Raw genomic sequence first — 17,918 nt, forward strand, 5'->3', positions numbered from 1 at the left:
TTTTCGATCGGATGGATAAACTGGCAAAGAAAACGGGAATGGATTTATCAACTGCGTCACGGATCACGGACATTGACACACTACAGCAGAGTGCGGAGAAGGACGGGACATCTGTGAATGAAAGAGGAAAGGACAGAGTGAGTTGATTGTGGAGGAGGAGAAATATAAAAAGGAGCTGACAGTGGTGGTGGCGGTGGAGAGTGGGAAAGCAGTGGTAACTGTTATGGATCTGCTAAAAGGAGTTAAGAAAGAACGTGGGATTGTGATGGGATGTCGGGTTAAAGGAGATGGGCTATATGAAGTGACAATGGCTGAAGAAAAAGGAACAAATAAACTGTTGGATGGAATAAGAATCAATGGGGCTTTGGTGCGGGGCAGAGACTGCATGGCAAAATAACTCACGGTGTCATTCCTAAATATACCTTCGTATATATTGGACACTACAATTAAAGGCAGATTGGCAATGTGGGGGGTTCTGCCTGTATCGGCAATAATGAGAATAATGTGGCCCGGCACTGATGTGGTTGATGGGACGAGGTTTCTGAAAGTGGAGTTCAACAAGGAAGTGCGGTCACTTCCGTACTCCACAAGGTTCGAGACTCTAGAGGGGCCGGAATACTTCAGGGTGATTCACGACAAGCAGGTACCGGTCTGCAGGATGTGCATAAGGCCAGGGCATTTATACAAAGAATGCGCTGAGTTTAGATGCCATAAATGTGCCAAGCAGGGACACTATGCCCGGGACTGTGTGACTCGGGAGAAGGGGGCGAGCGGAGCCAGGGGGAGAGAAAGTGCCCAGGCGGAAAACAAAGCGGAGAATGGAATGGAGGAAGAGGAGGGTGGAAGTCAGGAAGAGAGTGAAGAAGAGGATATACGTGATAAGGCTGGGAGCAGGATAAACGAGGAAGCTGTGGCTGCTGTCGCGGCGGTGTTTGTGGCGGCTGCTGCAAAGAGAGCAGCTGACGCGGCTGCCATGGATGGTGGAGGAGACGGAGGGAGGAAGAAGGGGAAAGCAGACGAAGGAAAGATGTGTAGTAGCAGAGCCAATACTGCTGCTGTTCCGGCTGCTGCGGATGATGGACAGAATGCGAGGAGTGGTGAAGGTTTGGCTGAGACTGAAGTAGAGGCTGTGGTGGATGTTATTCTGGGGGCAGAAAACTGATACCGAGGCTGAAGAGGACGTTGAAGGTGAACCTGATCCTGAGGCTGGAGGAGGAGCTGTCGGTGGGAGGAGAGGAGGAGAAGGAGAAGGAGGCGGAGGACAGACGGCTGAGGGAATGGAGGTCAGCTCGGTTGTGATGGAGGAGGGAGGAGACGACGAGGAGAACGAGTCTGAGGACGAGGAGGTGGAGATGAAAGGACCCATAGAGGAGAAGATCTTTGGCGAGGCGAATGCTGGGTTAAAGAGCAGAGGAATGAGGAGAGAATCTAGCAGGCTGAATGCAAAGAGGAAAGCCGATAAGGAGAAAGCGGTGGAGAGAAGACGGGTGAAAGCGACAGGAGAAGTTGCAAAGTGTCCGGACAAAAAATAAATAGAATGAAAACAATAATAACCTTAATAACACTTGTAATGGTGACAATTTCCTCTTTCAATGGAAATGGGCTGAGGTCCAAGGACAGGAGAGAGCAGGCCTTAATGATATGTGACTCAGACATTATTTGCTTGCAAGAGACACATTGGGATGAAAGGTGTGTGGAGGATGTAAGGAAAGAATGGATGGGAGAAATGTATGTAAATAATGGGAGTGTGGGTGCTAGAGGGGTGGCAATATTAATTAAAACAGGGGTGGTAACGAATATAAGGAAAGTTGAGGATGATGGTGTTGGGAGAATGGTTGGGATAATGTTTGAATGTATGGGGGAAACATTTATGTATAAATGGTTAAAAGGGGATGTGATTAGAAGACCTGCATCAGAAAAAGTGTGGATGAGTGTTGTGAATGGTATGACTGGCAGGAGAATGTGGGAGAATGTGAAAATGAAGTGGAACAGTATTGAATGTGATAATTTTTATTTTTTGTTGAGGCATAATAGGGTGTTTAACAACCTGATCATTAGCCATTTTGATGCAACTGTTGAGAGAGAGTGTGATGTGTGTAAGGATCAGGTTGAAACGTGTTTGCATGAGTTTGTTGAATGTAAAGAGCTTGTTTGTTTTTTTGGAAGGATGAAAGAGTTAATTGGTAGATGTTGGAATGAATGGTATGTGAGAGAAATGGAATGGAAGGAGCTGTGGCTGTTTGGTGTGATTGAGAAGAAGGATGAATGCAATGTGAATCTTTTAAATTATGTTCTGAGCCATGCAAGGCGTGCGGTCCAAATAAGGAGGAACATTGCCCATTTCGAGGGTAAAATGTCAGAGGTGTGGCATATAATGAAGAGGACAGTAAAAAGGGACATTAACCTTGTGCTAATACATGTGGAAAAGGACTCATTTTGCGAGGATTTTGTGGATGGCAGCAGGCTAATTGAGATGGATGAGGAGGGAGCATTGTGCTTCAACTTTGAACGGAAAACTTAAGGCACACTACCTTTAAGCTAGTGATATGAAAAATTGAATGTGGGTATTATGAGCAATGCTTTATGTAGTTGTGATGAGATGTTAAATGTCTATTTTTGATAATAAAAGAGAAAAAAAAAAAGTAGGGGCTTGGACTGTGAGCTGTAGGGTCGCCGGTTCAAGTCCCCGACCCGACCTAAAAGATATGGAGTGTGGACTGCTACCTGGAGAGGTCCCAGTTCACCCCCTGCCCTGCCGTGGTGCCCTTGAGCAAGGCACCAGACACCCCCCTTCCCCCCTCACTCCCATTGCTCCCCGGGCGCTGTACAATAGCTGCCCACTAGCTGCCCACTGCTCCTAGTACTAGACTCCTGGTACTAGGATGGGTTAAATGCAGAGGCCAAATTTCACTGAGTGTGCTGTGTCCATGTGTGACCAATAAAAGAGGGTTTCATCCCTCCCAATTCTATTATATTCTCTCTAACACACTTGCACGCACAGACAGATCTAAAATAACCAACTGAACAGGTATACTGCACACAGAAAGGTATTCAAACAGAACCAAAACGAGGCGAAGTATTCCTGGAATGGCAAATCAACGGTATTTCCTTCTCCTGTGTTTTGTTGTGATAAGATACCGTAGTCCTTATTGTCCCTGTGTCTGTGTTGTTCCAGATGTGGAGCGTTGCATGCTGGGGATCATCTGCTCTCCATAGACGGGACGTCGACAGAACACTGTACGGTCCTGGAGGCAACACAGCTCATAGCAAGCACATCAGAACTGGTGAAACTGGAAATCCTCCCCTCCTATCAAACAAGACTGACTGGGAAACAGCACGACACAGGTGGGTCAAAAGTTTTCCAACTTTACTTATTGATGTGGACCTTGGGTCTCCTCAAGTTTTTGGTAAAGTAATTAACGAATGAGTTAACATCTACAATTATAATACATAAGAATAGCATCAAACCAGTTGTGTGAGCAATCGTCACAATTTCTAAAAATAACAGTTTTTTTTTTTAAATAATAAAACCCATAGTATAATAATCCCCAAACTTCCAATCCAATCCAAACAACTTCTATGTTGTGAAAATAGGCAATTAGCAGTACAGAACTACCTGGTAAGGTTACAGGTCCCATGGCATGGCCATTTCTACTGATCATAATTCCATTGTTGAGGTGTACTAGAATAGATTTACATTGTTCAATGTTCCAAACTCACATTGGTTTCTCATACAGCATCTCTCTATAGTATGTGTATTTACTGTCTGTCCTAAACGGCTTGTTGGAGCCCCCCCCCCATCCCTATGAGCCCACTGTGCTCTGATTGGTCAGCTCGCCCACTCTGTTCTGATGAGTCCACCACCGTTACAGCGGAACATCAGTGATTATGTGTTACAATGGCGTTTGTTAGCAACCAGAAAATGACACCAGTAATGACAAACAGATGAGAATGCTGCGTGGGGTCTGGGTGCCGTGTTGGCGGGACGTTGCGGGGCTCGCTGCTGCGCCAGTGTGAGCTGTATTACTGGTGTTGTTTCCTGGTTGCGACACGGTGAAACTCATCCTAAGCACACACACACACACACAGCCGAAGTAAAAACAATAAGTGTGGCTTGATATTGAGTAAGAAAAAGGTTTATAACGCTGTGAGAATGGGTCTGCGGAGAGCATTTCTCCATCATCCCAACTCGTCTATTACCAGCATTCAGGGAGCTCTATGCAAGTCAATGGGACTCCCTGATAGTTGAAAATGTACGCTTAAGGGCCCCCACTGTGTTTGATAGTGACGCTAAGGGATCCTGGTGTGTGAGGAGCTATACCCGTTACGTGACTATACCCAGGAAGAATACATTGAAAAAGAGAAATGTCCAACGAGGCGTTTTGGGGCAGCATAGACAGGTATTTTCTGTGTTAGAGTTTTACTCGCTACAAGGTGTACTTTGAGGGTTTGTGACTTTGCAGACCGTTTACATGCATAAAAAGCTACATAACACACAAGGGGACAGGTAATAACCAGAAAAGCATGACATGGGCCCTTTAATTGTGGTTTGGATAAAACAAATCTAGTTGTGACATTGCCAGGCATAACACAAGCACGTTAACATATACGACAATGTTAACATTTACTGCCTTTTGAACGTCATGTGTTTTTTGACACATGCACCCTCACCTCCCACTGCCATACGCATCATTTCTGCCATCGTCTGCTGAATAATTTGCTATCATCATAATTACTACTGCTACTAGAGGTTGTGATTAATTCAAGCGTAAATATGGGTCGTAATATGCTGCTGGTAAAAACGCACAACTTTTGGCCCCTTTTAAAAGGCTCACATCAGGTCACAGTGTTGATGTGGATACAGTACATTGGCTTTCTTACATTTTTTCCCTGGGATATTAACCCTTTCACCAGCTAAGGCAACCTGTTGCACATAATGGACATGTTTTATAAGGTCAACACTGAAAGCTACATTTTTACTTTTTACTTTCATTATCACTCATTCATCATTACTTAGCCTCATCCACTACAGCATTCATGTAAAATGAGAGAAAAACTCATTACTAATTACTAAGCAGAGGTGGGAGTAAGTCTTACATGTGCAAGTCATGAGCAAGTCTCAAGTCTTGACCTACAAGTATCAAGCAAGTCCCAAGTCACTGTGGTGAGAGTCAAGCAAGTCAAGTCAAGTCATACGAACTTCTGATGAATAAGCCCAGTTTCCGCATTTAAATCAGTTAAAAGACAGTGGTTATGAAAATGGATTCCGCCCACACTATGATCTTCATTACATACACAGTTAATCATTTGAAATCTAATTTAGACCGATGACAATCATATTAGATTCATATTAACCCTAGAACTGCGGACAATATAGCTCGGACTCAAAAAGTCTGTTCAAAAAGGCAGAATTCCAGGTAAGAAAATCATAGATGGCATTTGCCATTACACATATTTAATTTAAATTTCTGTTAACACTAGAACCGCCAACAGCGTCAGCGCCTACTGTACATAGATATCATTTTCAAATCATTTAATTTGTTCCTCTTCATCATTTCCTTATAAACTAAGTAGGACGATTTAAAACTCACTTAATTGGGTTCATTTAGAAATTGCTTCAGTTTATCATCATAACAGATCAAAAAGTTCAGATTCATTTTACAATAAATCAAGGAATGATGCACTTCTACAAACAAAAACAATATAATTAAAACATTTAAACAAACTACTAAAAGTAGATGAACTACATTATTCAACAGTTTACAGTAACTTCTGATAATAACACAGGGGAAATAAACGAGGCATCTCTTTTCCTCTCTCTCCCTCTCCTGACAGCCTGTCACTATCAGGGTTAGTAAAAATGAATCCCTTGGAGGTTCTAGTGTTAATTTACCGTTTTGACTTCTCTTTGCAATGCTTAATCGATATGAAACCAAGTCTAACGTAGCTTAAACTTAACGTTAGCATTCTAGCTAACACAACACATGCACGCACCTTTCTCTGTGGGTTGTTTTGTAGTGACGAATGAAGTTGGATGTTGTGGTGGTCGTGTCACTGATCTTTATGCTGCAGACCCTGCATACCGCTGTTCTCTTCTTATTACCGTCACCGACAACATAATCCTTGAATCCAAACTTCACTATTTGTGGAGTAAAGCTAGCCGCTGCCATGTTAACTGACACTGCTGCCGTCTAGTGGGTTGCCAGGTTTGCGCACACGGCACTATAATCACCCAATCACGTTTAAAAAAACTAAACGTAATATCTCACTACAAAAACAAATGCAAATATTTCATTTTAAACAGTCAAGTCCTTTCAAGTCATCTGTCTCAAGCTTAAGTCAAGTCTCAAGTCATGAATACCAAGTCAAAGTCTTTAATCAATGTTAGTCAAGCAAGTCTCAAGTCAAAAAATATGCGACTCGAGTCTGACTCGAGTCAAGTCATGTGACTCGAGTCCCCACCTCTGCTAATTAGTGAAACAAAGTCAAAGCCGCAGCAGGTGGCTGTTGTCTGGTGAACTAGCAAACACACGATGCTGTCCATCTATCATCCTCACCGTCGTCTCACATCGGCTCGTTGTTTAAGAATTCAGCAGCCATATGTTGATTTTGTGGCACTTTAATTCGTTTTTTTACAATAGTAGATGGATTTTGCACACAAATGTGTCATGAATCATAAAGTCATGAATAACAAAAACAAGAACATTTGGATCTGGGAATTCGCAAAAAATTATTCTTGGCATAAACCATTTTTCACTTTTTTCAGGGTGTGGTCATTTGTTGAGTTATATCTTAACTGCATGTTGTAATGAGTCTGTACTGAACCCATCTGTTTATATGTTTAGAGTTGGTACAACTTTACATTAAAGCCATTTTATGTATATGCTTCGTCAAAATGTTGTCCTGAAGTGACCTTTAAAAACTAATTGTAATAATTGTTGAATTTTGTCTGTGGTTTCGCAACCTGGCAGTCTAAATCTGTTCATACTGTAGGTATAAATACTCTGAGAAATGACCTGAAAGGGACAATAAGGAATTTTAAAGTTGTATTACAGGAATGTCGAGGAGATTTCCAAGTGTTCCTGTGGTGATCAGGTGTTCAATGCAGACCTGACATGATCAACTGAATGAAACAAGAAATCAGAGAGCCATCATGGCATGAATAAAAAAAGTGATTATCCTTCAATCTCTCACAAACACATTAGAGTCTGGACCGCTGTCAAACAGATGGTGTGTGTTTAGTCATGTTGCCAAATTCAAATTGATGTTGATGTTGTTCTTTTACACCTTGTGTTGTCCTCCACCACAGCTGTTTGATGCTGCTGTGTCAGACGTGTGATGGAGTAGTTCTGTGGTGACTACTTTTACACTCTGCTATGTATCTGAAATATCTGAAATGATTTAGAAGAACGCTGTGTGAATGTGTGTGGGTCATATTCATTGTTCCACCTCCTGTGAAAGACAGCATCCGATTAATATTAAAATTGCATTGTTTGTTCCGCAGTTGGTAGAGCAACATAAAGTTTGTAAAGCTTGTGTTTTCTCGCACCATATAGTGGACACAGGAAGTTGCGCAAGATGGGCAATATGTCAATTTCAGCCCTACACACTCTATTCAATTAGTAATGTTCACTTTTCATCCGGTCAACCACAGCAAAACCAGCATCCGGCCATTACCCCTAATTGCATGCAAGGTTGGGAGGGTCACTTTAAATATGTATTGCCAGTGAGCTGTAAAAAAAAAGAGTAATCAATAACCGAATCTGAGTATCATAATACAAAAGTAAATCAACCCCATTCATTTCTGTTATTTATGGATTACCTCAATGTTAAATGCAATGCAAATAAATACAATAGAAAATGCATATAAATAAGATGTATTGTGACAGAACAATGTTACCATAGAAAAGAAGAAACCAAGATATTTAAAGTAGGATCAAGAATGGTTTTATTGATAGGAAAACCTGTCTTTCATTCAGCATATCCAGGCAGTATATACACCAACACTGAAACACATGAGCACATACTACTGTATGGTTTAAAAAAGCAGAAATCAAATCTGAGCTGACAGAAAATGCTCCGTTTTAGTTTAATACACACAGTTAAGATCACACACACTATTTGATGAACATATAGGTTCACCTGCTGAATTAAAAACAGAACAAATGAAGCAAAGAAAGTGAAAACCATAAAGCAGATTCAGGCAGTAGGCACTTAGAGTATGAGCCTACAGCATAGTACAGCTTATGTTTAGTTTATGTCTGTAACAGTTCTCAAGTAACATAACACCTTTCTCCCAGTCTTTTTGGATCAACGTGGACCCACAAATAGGGCATTAGAGTAAAAACCACAACAAAGACGTTCACCATTTTAAGTCAACCTACGCACATTTAACAGATCAAAAAAGAAGAGAAGCGACCCACCCAGGTGACATTCTATCCACCCCCCTCTCTCACGAAACAGTTTTTGCGTAATTAGTTGAAGGAGTGTTTCTTCACCCGTAGCCAAGTGTCGGCTTTTCATCTGCAGGAGAATTAGTGCCAGTGGATTTATAAGGAAATGCTGAATATCCCAGGTTACCGCCTCACAGCTGAGGGGTTTAAGTTTGACACACATACAGTGACATCAGTACACACATACAAACACACATACTGTACATATCTTCACCCACATGTAGAACCTGTGATGAAGCCGCCAGTATTGTAGAAACGTTCGTCAGACAAATGTAAATGAATCCCTTTATTCTTTCTCTTTTGCACACCTTTAGTGTGGTGTCTAGACATTTGTGTTAAGTTAATTTATTTAGTTCAGTCCTTTCGTCTTTTTCCTTGTCTTGTGATTTACTGTTTTATTTTGTAGTAACCTTTCCCTCTCGTTTCAGAGCATTCCTGCCCTTGTGTGTTTTTCCCTCCAGTGTGATTGTCAGCCCCTCCCTTAATTGTTGCCACCTGTGTCCCCTTACCTAGTGTGTGTATATATAGTCTGCGTCTCCCTTTGTCCTGTGCCAGTTTGTCTTGTCTCGTCAAGCCTGCCAGTGATTCCTGGATCGTGTGAAGTATATTTTTGATAGACTCTTTTGGTTTCATTTTTGATGTAGATGTTTTTGTTTAGAGTTTTGATCCTCCAAGTGAGCGTTTTGTGTTTTGACCTTAATTAAAGACCTTGTTAATCCTGATCTGTTTCTGGTGTTGTGCGTTTGGGTCCTGAGCCTTGTGACATTTCTAACATTTAGTTTCAATGTTAGTGAGAACATCTGTGTGTTTCTTAACTGACACTTGTGAGCGGTTGATATACATGTAGAGAGGATGAATTCTAGACAGAAATAAACTTGAAACCTCTGACTGAGCTCGACTTTCTATAGATTTTTAGTGGGGCAGCATTTCATCTCAGCATGAAAACGGCAAGTTGAAAAGAGAAGTGACTGATGTGTGTGACAGGGAGAGTAAAGGCAGGATGGTTTTTAATGAAAGTCATTGCACCTCTCCTGCATGCTGTCAGATGCTGCTTACAACATCCTCTCATGGTTTCCTCTCTTCCTCTACTCTTTTTTGTCTTCCTTCTACCTCCTTTCATCTTATCTTCTGTTTATCTCCTAATTTTCCCTCTTTTCTCAACTTCCCCCCATTTAATTTACTAATTTATCCTCTTTTTATCTCTCCTACCAATTTATTTCATTTTATTATACATTAAAGCAACACAAAACTTTACAAAGTACTAGAAGCTACACATTATGGGACATCACACACACACACACACACACACACACACACACACACACGAAAGGTCACCATCTCATCTCGCACCCCTTCATTTGTCTCTACGAAGCAACATTCAATCCTTTTTCTAATCATGATTGTGACCTCCTTCGTGTGTATATGTGTGTAAGAGAGTATTTATGTGTGTGTTAGGAAGCGAACACAGCTCATTAAGATACTAATGGCCTTCAGGAGACCTTGCGGCCAGCCAGCCACTGCTTTATTAATAGACACTGATTAAAGGTTTGGCTGTGCGTGTGTATGTGTCTGCAGCATAGATTAGTGTTGGTGAGTCAAAAGTGTGTACATTCGCTTAATCTTGTGGAGATGTTTGTATCTTCCATTAAAGGTGTATTAAATTAGCATAAGTGTTTATGCGGAGGTGGAAGAAGTTAGCTGAAGTAAAAGTTGCAGTATTGTAAACAAGTAAAAGTAATGTATTCACAAAGAGAACATATTCTGCTCATATTTAGGTTCACATTTATATTTAGTGTCTCTCCTGTGACATGTTTCCATGCTTTAATGTTCAAAAAGCTCTTTATTTTTTATCATACTGCCTGTGCTGTATACTGTACTGTACCTCTGTTCACCCTATGTCTGAAACCAGAGCCCAGTCTGCTCTGATTGGTTAGCTGACTTTTGGTTAGATGGCCAGCTCTGCTGTGATCATGGGCGCGGGAAGGGGGGTGCTGAGGGCGCTGCAGCACCCCCTAGCGGCAGGCGGTGCGGAGCTCCCGCTGTGCATAATCTGTGTAATATACACTGAACAAAAATATAAACGCAACACTTTTGTTTTTGCTCCCATTTTTCATGAGATGAACTCAAAGATCTAAAACATTTTCTATATACACAAAATAACCATTTCTCTCAAATATTGTTCACAAATCTGAAAAAATCTGTGATAGTGAGCACTTCTCCTTTGCGGAGATAATCCATCCCACCTCACAGGTGTGGCATATCACGATGCTGATTAGACAGCATGATTATTGCACAGGTGTGCCTTAGGCTGGCCACAATAAAAGTGGCCCATGGTGGTGGTGGGGTTATGGTATGGGCAGGCGTATGTTATGGACGACGAACACAGGCCATTCGATTCACAACATTACCCTAACCCTACCCCTCACACCAGATACTGACTGGTTTTCGGACCCCCCCAATAAAGCAAAAATACACGTTTCAGAGTGGCCTTTTATTGTGGCCAGCCTAAGGCACACCTGTGCAATAATCATGCTGTCTAATCAGCATCTTGATATGCCACACCTGTGAGGTGGGATGGATTATCTCGGCAAAGGAGAAGTGCTCACTATCACAGATCTTTTCAGATTTGTGAACAATATTTGAGAGAAATGGTTATTTTGTGTATATAGAAAATGTTTTAGATCTTTGAGTTCATCTCATGAAAAATGGGAGCAAAAACAAAAGTATTGCGTTCATATTTTTGTTCAGTGTATGTAGCCAATAAATTCCACATTGTTTGTCAAATAATATTTTGGCCTGCCCCTTAATATTGTACATCACTATATTCCAGGACTGTGTGTATGTGCAGCCATTTCCTGTGAGCAGATATGTCTCTCAATCAATCAATCAATGTTTATTTATATAGCCCAATATCACAAATGTTACATTTGTCTCAGTGGTCTTCACAGTGTGTACAGAATATCAGTATGACAATACGACACCCTCTGTCCTTAGACCCTCACATCGTACAAGGAAAAACTTCAGAAGAAAACCCACAGTTTAAAGGGAAAAATGGGAGAAACCTCAGGGAGAGCAACAGAGGAGGGATCCCTCTCCCAGGACGGACAGACGTGCAATAGATGCCGTGTGTAAATTGAAAAGATAATACATTTGCAACATAGGTAGTCCAAATGTTTGGAAATGCATGTGTGTATAATAGGAAGATGAATCCACGAGGATATCCATCAAGGACTTATGATCCAGGACCACAGCCACGACTCAAGATCCAGGGCTCGCGATCCAGGACACAGGATCGCAGGATCATCCATGACTCCGGATCCCGGCGTATATAGACACCAAAAAGAAAGACATTTGGGGAAGCTGGGTTAATCGGAACATGAGAGTACACAGGTATAGACAGAGAGAAGGAAGAAGTAAGATGTCCCCCGACAAACTAAGCCTATATCAGCAAAACTAGGGGCTGAATCTAATCAGCCCTAACTATAAGCTTTATCAAAAGGAAGGTCTTAAGCGGTCTACAGTGTGTTTGGCTGCACTTAAAGATATTATTTCTTCCCATTGAGGAGAATGTTTTAACATTTCTCAGATCTCACCCAGAGACAACCCAAGGATTCTGCTCCTCAGACCTCCTGCCAAACGATTGCTTTAGATAAGATGACTGTCACATGGAGGAAACAAAGGCTCTGCGGGATGGATGTGACAGCACAGGGCAGCTTAGGATCTACTTCAGAGCGGAGATATGTGTGATGTGAGGAATTACTCATGAAGTTTTAATTGTATGCAAATGCTCACAGTGGGAGTTTCCCAAGAATATTCTCTCCCAGAGATCTGAGGAAAAGGGACTTCAGCAGATGGTACCAGCATTTCTGTTTGATTTAATTGCTTTATCAGCTTGCATTTTGTAGACACTGTGTTGTTAATCTAATTATCGTTCCACAGAAGTAGACGATTCCATATGATATGCTAATTAACAACAGACTTCCAGTTAGTATTTTTTGGGAAATACTGGCAGGTGTTGAATATACTTACTTGCTCTCTTCACAGAACTGGCGTCTGTGAGAGTATGTGTTACAGGTGTCTTTATTTTTCTTAGAACATTTGGGGTAAATAAATAACTATGAACACAGCCTGTCACACCATACATAGTATGATCCTACCTCTACCTGACTGTCCTAGGCTAATGTAAATTACTTCTTATCAAAAACATTCCAAGTGTGAACATTCTTGAAAAGCTCTTAGGCCTTACAGCACCACCATGGACATTAAACAAGGTGTGTTTTACTTAAGGAGAAGGAACATAACCTTATCTATCTCAAATCAGTCACAGTACCAGATGTCTCCTTAGCTGACGCTTAGCATACAGATGTAGCACCTCATTTCGGACGCCCCCACCGATGTGGGCCCGTGATCGGCACGGGGTGGGCCCTCGCTGAAATGAAACGGCAGCTCTCAGGTGATCAGCTGTGTGTGACTCTTTGTTTACACACCTTATGGCCCATCAGCCATAGCTCTCCCCCCCCCCTGATCTCTCTTCTCCAGCAGTAAAGTTAACTGTAGGTTTGCATATTTATGCAGTGATCTGTCTCTTCCTCTCTCCCGCAGACAGCTGATCGCTGTCAGACCGGACCATGGCTGTAAAGGACTAGGGGTGTCTAGTTCCCCCTCGACACATACTGATCCTTTTTTTTGTCCATGTCTGATTGGCTTAGACCTTTCGCGACTGCAAACATTTGTAAACAAACAAACATTGACCATACTGTTCACCAGCCCCCACCCCCTCTGAGTGACAAGCTTACAGTTAACTGTCTTTGTAATATTGCAACCAGGGAGAGCCGTGATGGATGCTGCCACAATGGAACTCATATGAAATAAACAGCTGATTCCTCACACACACAGTAGCCTGTTGTTTCTATGCATAAAATACTGAGAAACATGCCTCTGGTTAATAATTATATAACTTGTTTTCTCCATAAAAGCTGGTGGGTTGAAAGCAATACAGGAGGTGAAAAGAACTATATTGTAGAATACAGAAGAATTGTGATGCCGTGGCTTTATCTGAAAACTGACGGCATAATTGCATGTATGGCCCGGGACACACATATTTATTTAGTTTAAATAAAAGGCTGGAGTGTTTCTTGCTCTGCCAGGTACAACAAGTGGGAGCGTGGTGCAAAGTATCTAGATAGAATACGGCGCTGGGTTTACAATAATTGTTCTTATTATAGCAAAAGTCGAGACAACTTGAAAGGATATGGCGTTCCACTAAACTTGAAGAATCTCGTTTAATTTGGCATATTACTCTCAATGAATATAAGAAAGCACTGCGTAAAGCGAGAGCAGCCTACTACTCTTCATTAATAGATGAGAATAAGAATAATGCAAGATTTCTTTTCAGCACTGTAGCCAGGCTGACAGAAAGCCACAGCTCGATTGAGCCTTCTATTCCCATAGCACTCAGTAGTAATGATTTTATGTGCTTTTTTAATGATAAAATTGTTACTCTTAGAAACAAAATTAATGACCTCTTGCCTTTGACCAGTATAGTGTTATCAACAGCTCCCGGAAACGTAAGTTCTAATATTACACTAGATAGTAAACTAGAATGCTTTTCAGCCATAAACCTTGAACAATTAAATTCAATGATTCTCTCTTCTAAACCATCAACGTGCATGTTAGACCCAATTCCAACTAAGCTGTTGAAGGAAGTTTTTCCATTAATTAGCACTTATTTATGAAATATTATGAATATGTCTTTATTATCAGGCTATGTTCCACAATCATTCAAAGTAGCAGTGATAAAACCGCTTCTTAAAAAGCACAACCTCGATCCAGAGGTTTTAGCCAATTATAGACCTATTTCCAATCTTCCGTTCTCAAAAATTCTTGAGAAAGCGGTCGCAAAACAGTTGTGTGATTACTTAAAAAACAATGATTTATTTGAAGCTTTTCAGTCTGGCTTTAGAACACATCATAGCACAGAGACAGCTCTGGTTAAAGTCACAAATGACATTCTAATAGCCTCTGACAAGGGACGTGTCTCTATTCTTGTTTTGCTCGATCTCAGTGCTGCATTGATACTATCGACCATGATATCTTATTGCAAAGACTAGAGCACTTAGTTGGCATACAGGGAACTGCTTTAGACTGGTTTAGGTCCTATCTATCTGAACGCTCTCAGTTTGTACGTGTCAATGATGAATCTTCCACGCAAACCAAAGTTAGCCATGGAGTGCCACAGGGCTCAGTGCTCGGACCTATTTTGTTCACATTATATATGCTTCCGTTAGGCAATATTATAAGGAATCATTCTGTAAACTTTCATTGTTATGCGGATGATACTCAACTATATTTATCAATCAAGCCTGATGAAATTAATCATCTAAATAAAATTCAAGACTGCCTTAAGGACTTAAAAACGTGGATGACCTTAAACTTTTTGATGTTAAACACGACCAAAACTGAAGTTATTGTACTTGGCCCGAAGAATCTACGAAACAAATTATCTAAGGATATACTAACTATGGATGGCATTAATTTGGCCTCCAGTGAGACTGTAAGGAATCTTGGTGTTATATTTGATCAGGATTTATCCTTTAACGCCCACATACAATCAATTTCAAGGACCGCCTACTTCCATCTACGTAACATTGCAAAAATCAGGCATATCTTGCCTCAAAACGATGCAGAGAAACTAGTCCATGCATTTGTTACTTCAAGGCTGGATTATTGTAACTCTTTATTATCAGGGTGTACCAAGAAGTCAGTCAAGTCGCTTCAGCTGATTCAAAATGCTGCGGCTCGTGTACTAACCAGAGTTAGGAAAAGGGACCACATTACTCCTGTTCTGGCTGCCTTACACTGGCTCCCTATAGAACACAGGATAGAATTTAAAATTCTTCTTCTCGCCTACAAAGCCCTTAATGGGCAGGCGCCATCTTACCTTAAAGAACTCATTATACCCTACTGTCCTACTAGGGCATTGCGTTCCAAGAATGCAGGGTTGTTGGTTGTTCCTAGAGTCTCTAAAAGTACAATGGGAGCCAGAGCCTTTTCTTATCAAGCTCCACATTTGTGGAATCAGCTTCCAGTTTGTGTTCGGGCGGCAGACACCCTATCCGTTTTTAAGAGTGCGCTTAAGACCTTCCTTTTTGATAAAGCTTATAGTTAGGGCTGATTAGATTCAGCCCCTAGTTTTGCTGATATAGGCTTAGTTTGTCGGGGGACATCTTCCTTCTTCCTTCTCTCTGTCTATACCTGTGTACTCTCATGTTCCGATTAACCCAGCTTCCCCAAATGTCTTTCTTTTTGGTGACTATATACGCCGGGATCCGGAGTCACGGATGATCCTGCGCTCCTCTGTCCTGGATCGCGAGCCCTGGATCTTGAGTCGTGGCTGTGGTCCTGGATCATAGGTCCTGGATGGATATCCTCGTGGATTCATCTTCCTATTATACACACATGCATTTCCAAACATTTGGACTACCTATGTTGCAAATGTATTATCTTTTCAATTTACACACGGCATCTATTGCACGTCTGTCCGTCCTGGGAGAGGGATCCCTCCTCTGTTGCTCTCCCTGAGGTTTCTCCTATTTTTCCCTTTAAACTGTGGGTTTTCTTCGGAAGTTTTTCCTTGTACGATGTGAGGGTCTAAGGACAGAGGGTGTCGTATTGTCATACTGATATTTTGTACAAACTGTAAAGTCCACTGAGACAAATGTAACATTTGTGATATTGGGCTATATAAATAAACATTGATTGATTATTATACATCAATGTAGTCCGCATCATAAATACGTCGATAGTGTAAGTGCAGTCGGATTCTCAAAGCACTGCAGTCTCTTCTCCTAAATCCTTTTGAATTCTCCTATCCACTATTCATTAACCCTGAAAGGGTCTGTCGGCCATCATCGGTGTGACAAAGCTCTACCATCCCCCCTCTGTTATCAAGAGATAGTAGCCTATAGCCGCGTTCACACCAAGTACTTTGCCGTACTTAGTGCCGGCACTTATTACCCCAGGGCACTTAGTATAGATCGCGTTCACACCGGAATAAGTTCCCTGAGGGAAGTTTACGCAAATGAGCCGCTGACGTCACTTCGTCTACTTCTGCTTTGTGTTTACTGGCAGGCCACAAACAACTTCACGGCGTATACTGCCACCCAAAGTCCCCGGCCAGAAGTGTTAATCTGTGTGGTTCTTCTCGCGTCCAGGAGAGAAGCTTAAAAGGAGACTAAATGGAGTCTGGTGAAGTTTCAAAATTGGTACTTTAATTAAAAATAAAGGCGCGGTTATGTTACAAACAGGATATTGTTCGACAGAAAAGCAGCTGTCTCTGGCTCTCGCTAGCAGGGAAAAGAGGCCGAACCCCTCAGGTCTCGCTGTTTATATATCCTCTGCTGGCTCCTCCCTGCGGGCCGGCTCTCCACGTTTCAATGTCCGTTTGTTATGCATATCAGAGGATACAGACATTGTACATTCAATATATATCTAAACACGCCTTTTCTCCTCCTTAACTCTTTCATGACTTTTTATTTAACACATTCTAAACACTGTAATCAATACTTCAAAAATACAGGAAATACATCACAGCAGTTTGGTTTCCGGTCGTTCCGAATGTTGTCGCATGCTACCCACATCTGTAAACAATAACGTACTCAAATAAACTGTACCTTCATTTAATATTCAACAATAATAATATCTCGACTTCTATAGTTGTAGTGTTGAAATCAGTAGGTTTCGGTGTGCAACATCATATCATCTCGCTGCTAAATTCACCTCTATAGTAAATGGTATATTAGCCTCATGCTAAATGCTAACCGGTGATGACAGATTTTCAGAATAAAGCTTAACAACTGGTTGTGCACAAGGACTTCTGGTTTTTCAGTATAAAACAGCATTTAAACTGAAGGTATGTTTAAGGTACATTATGCTATCAAAACATTGATTTTAATTTCTAACAGAAGTCCCCGGAGCCTTCCGAGTAAATCGCCAGAAACGCCAACACCTTCTCATCTCCACTGCTCCCATGTTTTATTTTGTGTTGCCATAAGTTAGTCTCTCTGCGTTTGTGCGCTAGGCGAATGTTAATAATGCTAATGCGAGGATAATAAAATGGCGGCTCTACAAAACATTTCAGAGTTTTACGGGGCGTGGTTTGCAATTCACCCAGCCAATCAGAGCTGGGGCACTTTGTTCCCCAAGGAAAGTACCATCTCTCAGCAGGCACTAAAAATGGGGGTAAAGGTTCCCGGCACTAAGTACTCTTTTAGGTGTGAACGCGACATAAGGGGTACTAACGGAACTAAACGCGAAAAGTACGGGGAAAAGTACTCCGGTGTGAACGCGGCTTATGTTGCGGACTCTCTTTGTTTCAAATAATTGCCCATCGGAATGTGATAAAAGTCTCCCATGGGGGATGGGAGACTTTTGACTTTTGTCACATTCCGATGGACAATCGGAATT

At 41.6% G+C, this 17,918-nt stretch overlaps 1 protein-coding gene across 10 annotated transcripts in view; it reads left to right on the forward strand.

Moving 5' to 3' along the window:
* LOC117560669 (glutamate receptor-interacting protein 2-like) overlaps positions 1-17,918 on the forward strand; it is a 522,557-nt gene that overhangs the window by 424,590 nt on the left and 80,049 nt on the right. For all 10 annotated transcript variants that reach the window (XM_034237604.1, XM_034237605.1, XM_034237602.1 and 7 more), the window contains exon 9: positions 3,176-3,345. In XM_034237604.1, coding sequence (XP_034093495.1) covers positions 3,176-3,345 — 170 coding nt within the window. The remainder of the gene's footprint in view (positions 1-3,175; positions 3,346-17,918) is intronic.

The sequence above is a fragment of the Gymnodraco acuticeps genome, unplaced genomic scaffold, assembly GCF_902827175.1.
Source record: "Gymnodraco acuticeps unplaced genomic scaffold, fGymAcu1.1, whole genome shotgun sequence".
Taxonomy (NCBI): domain Eukaryota; kingdom Metazoa; phylum Chordata; class Actinopteri; order Perciformes; family Bathydraconidae; genus Gymnodraco; species Gymnodraco acuticeps.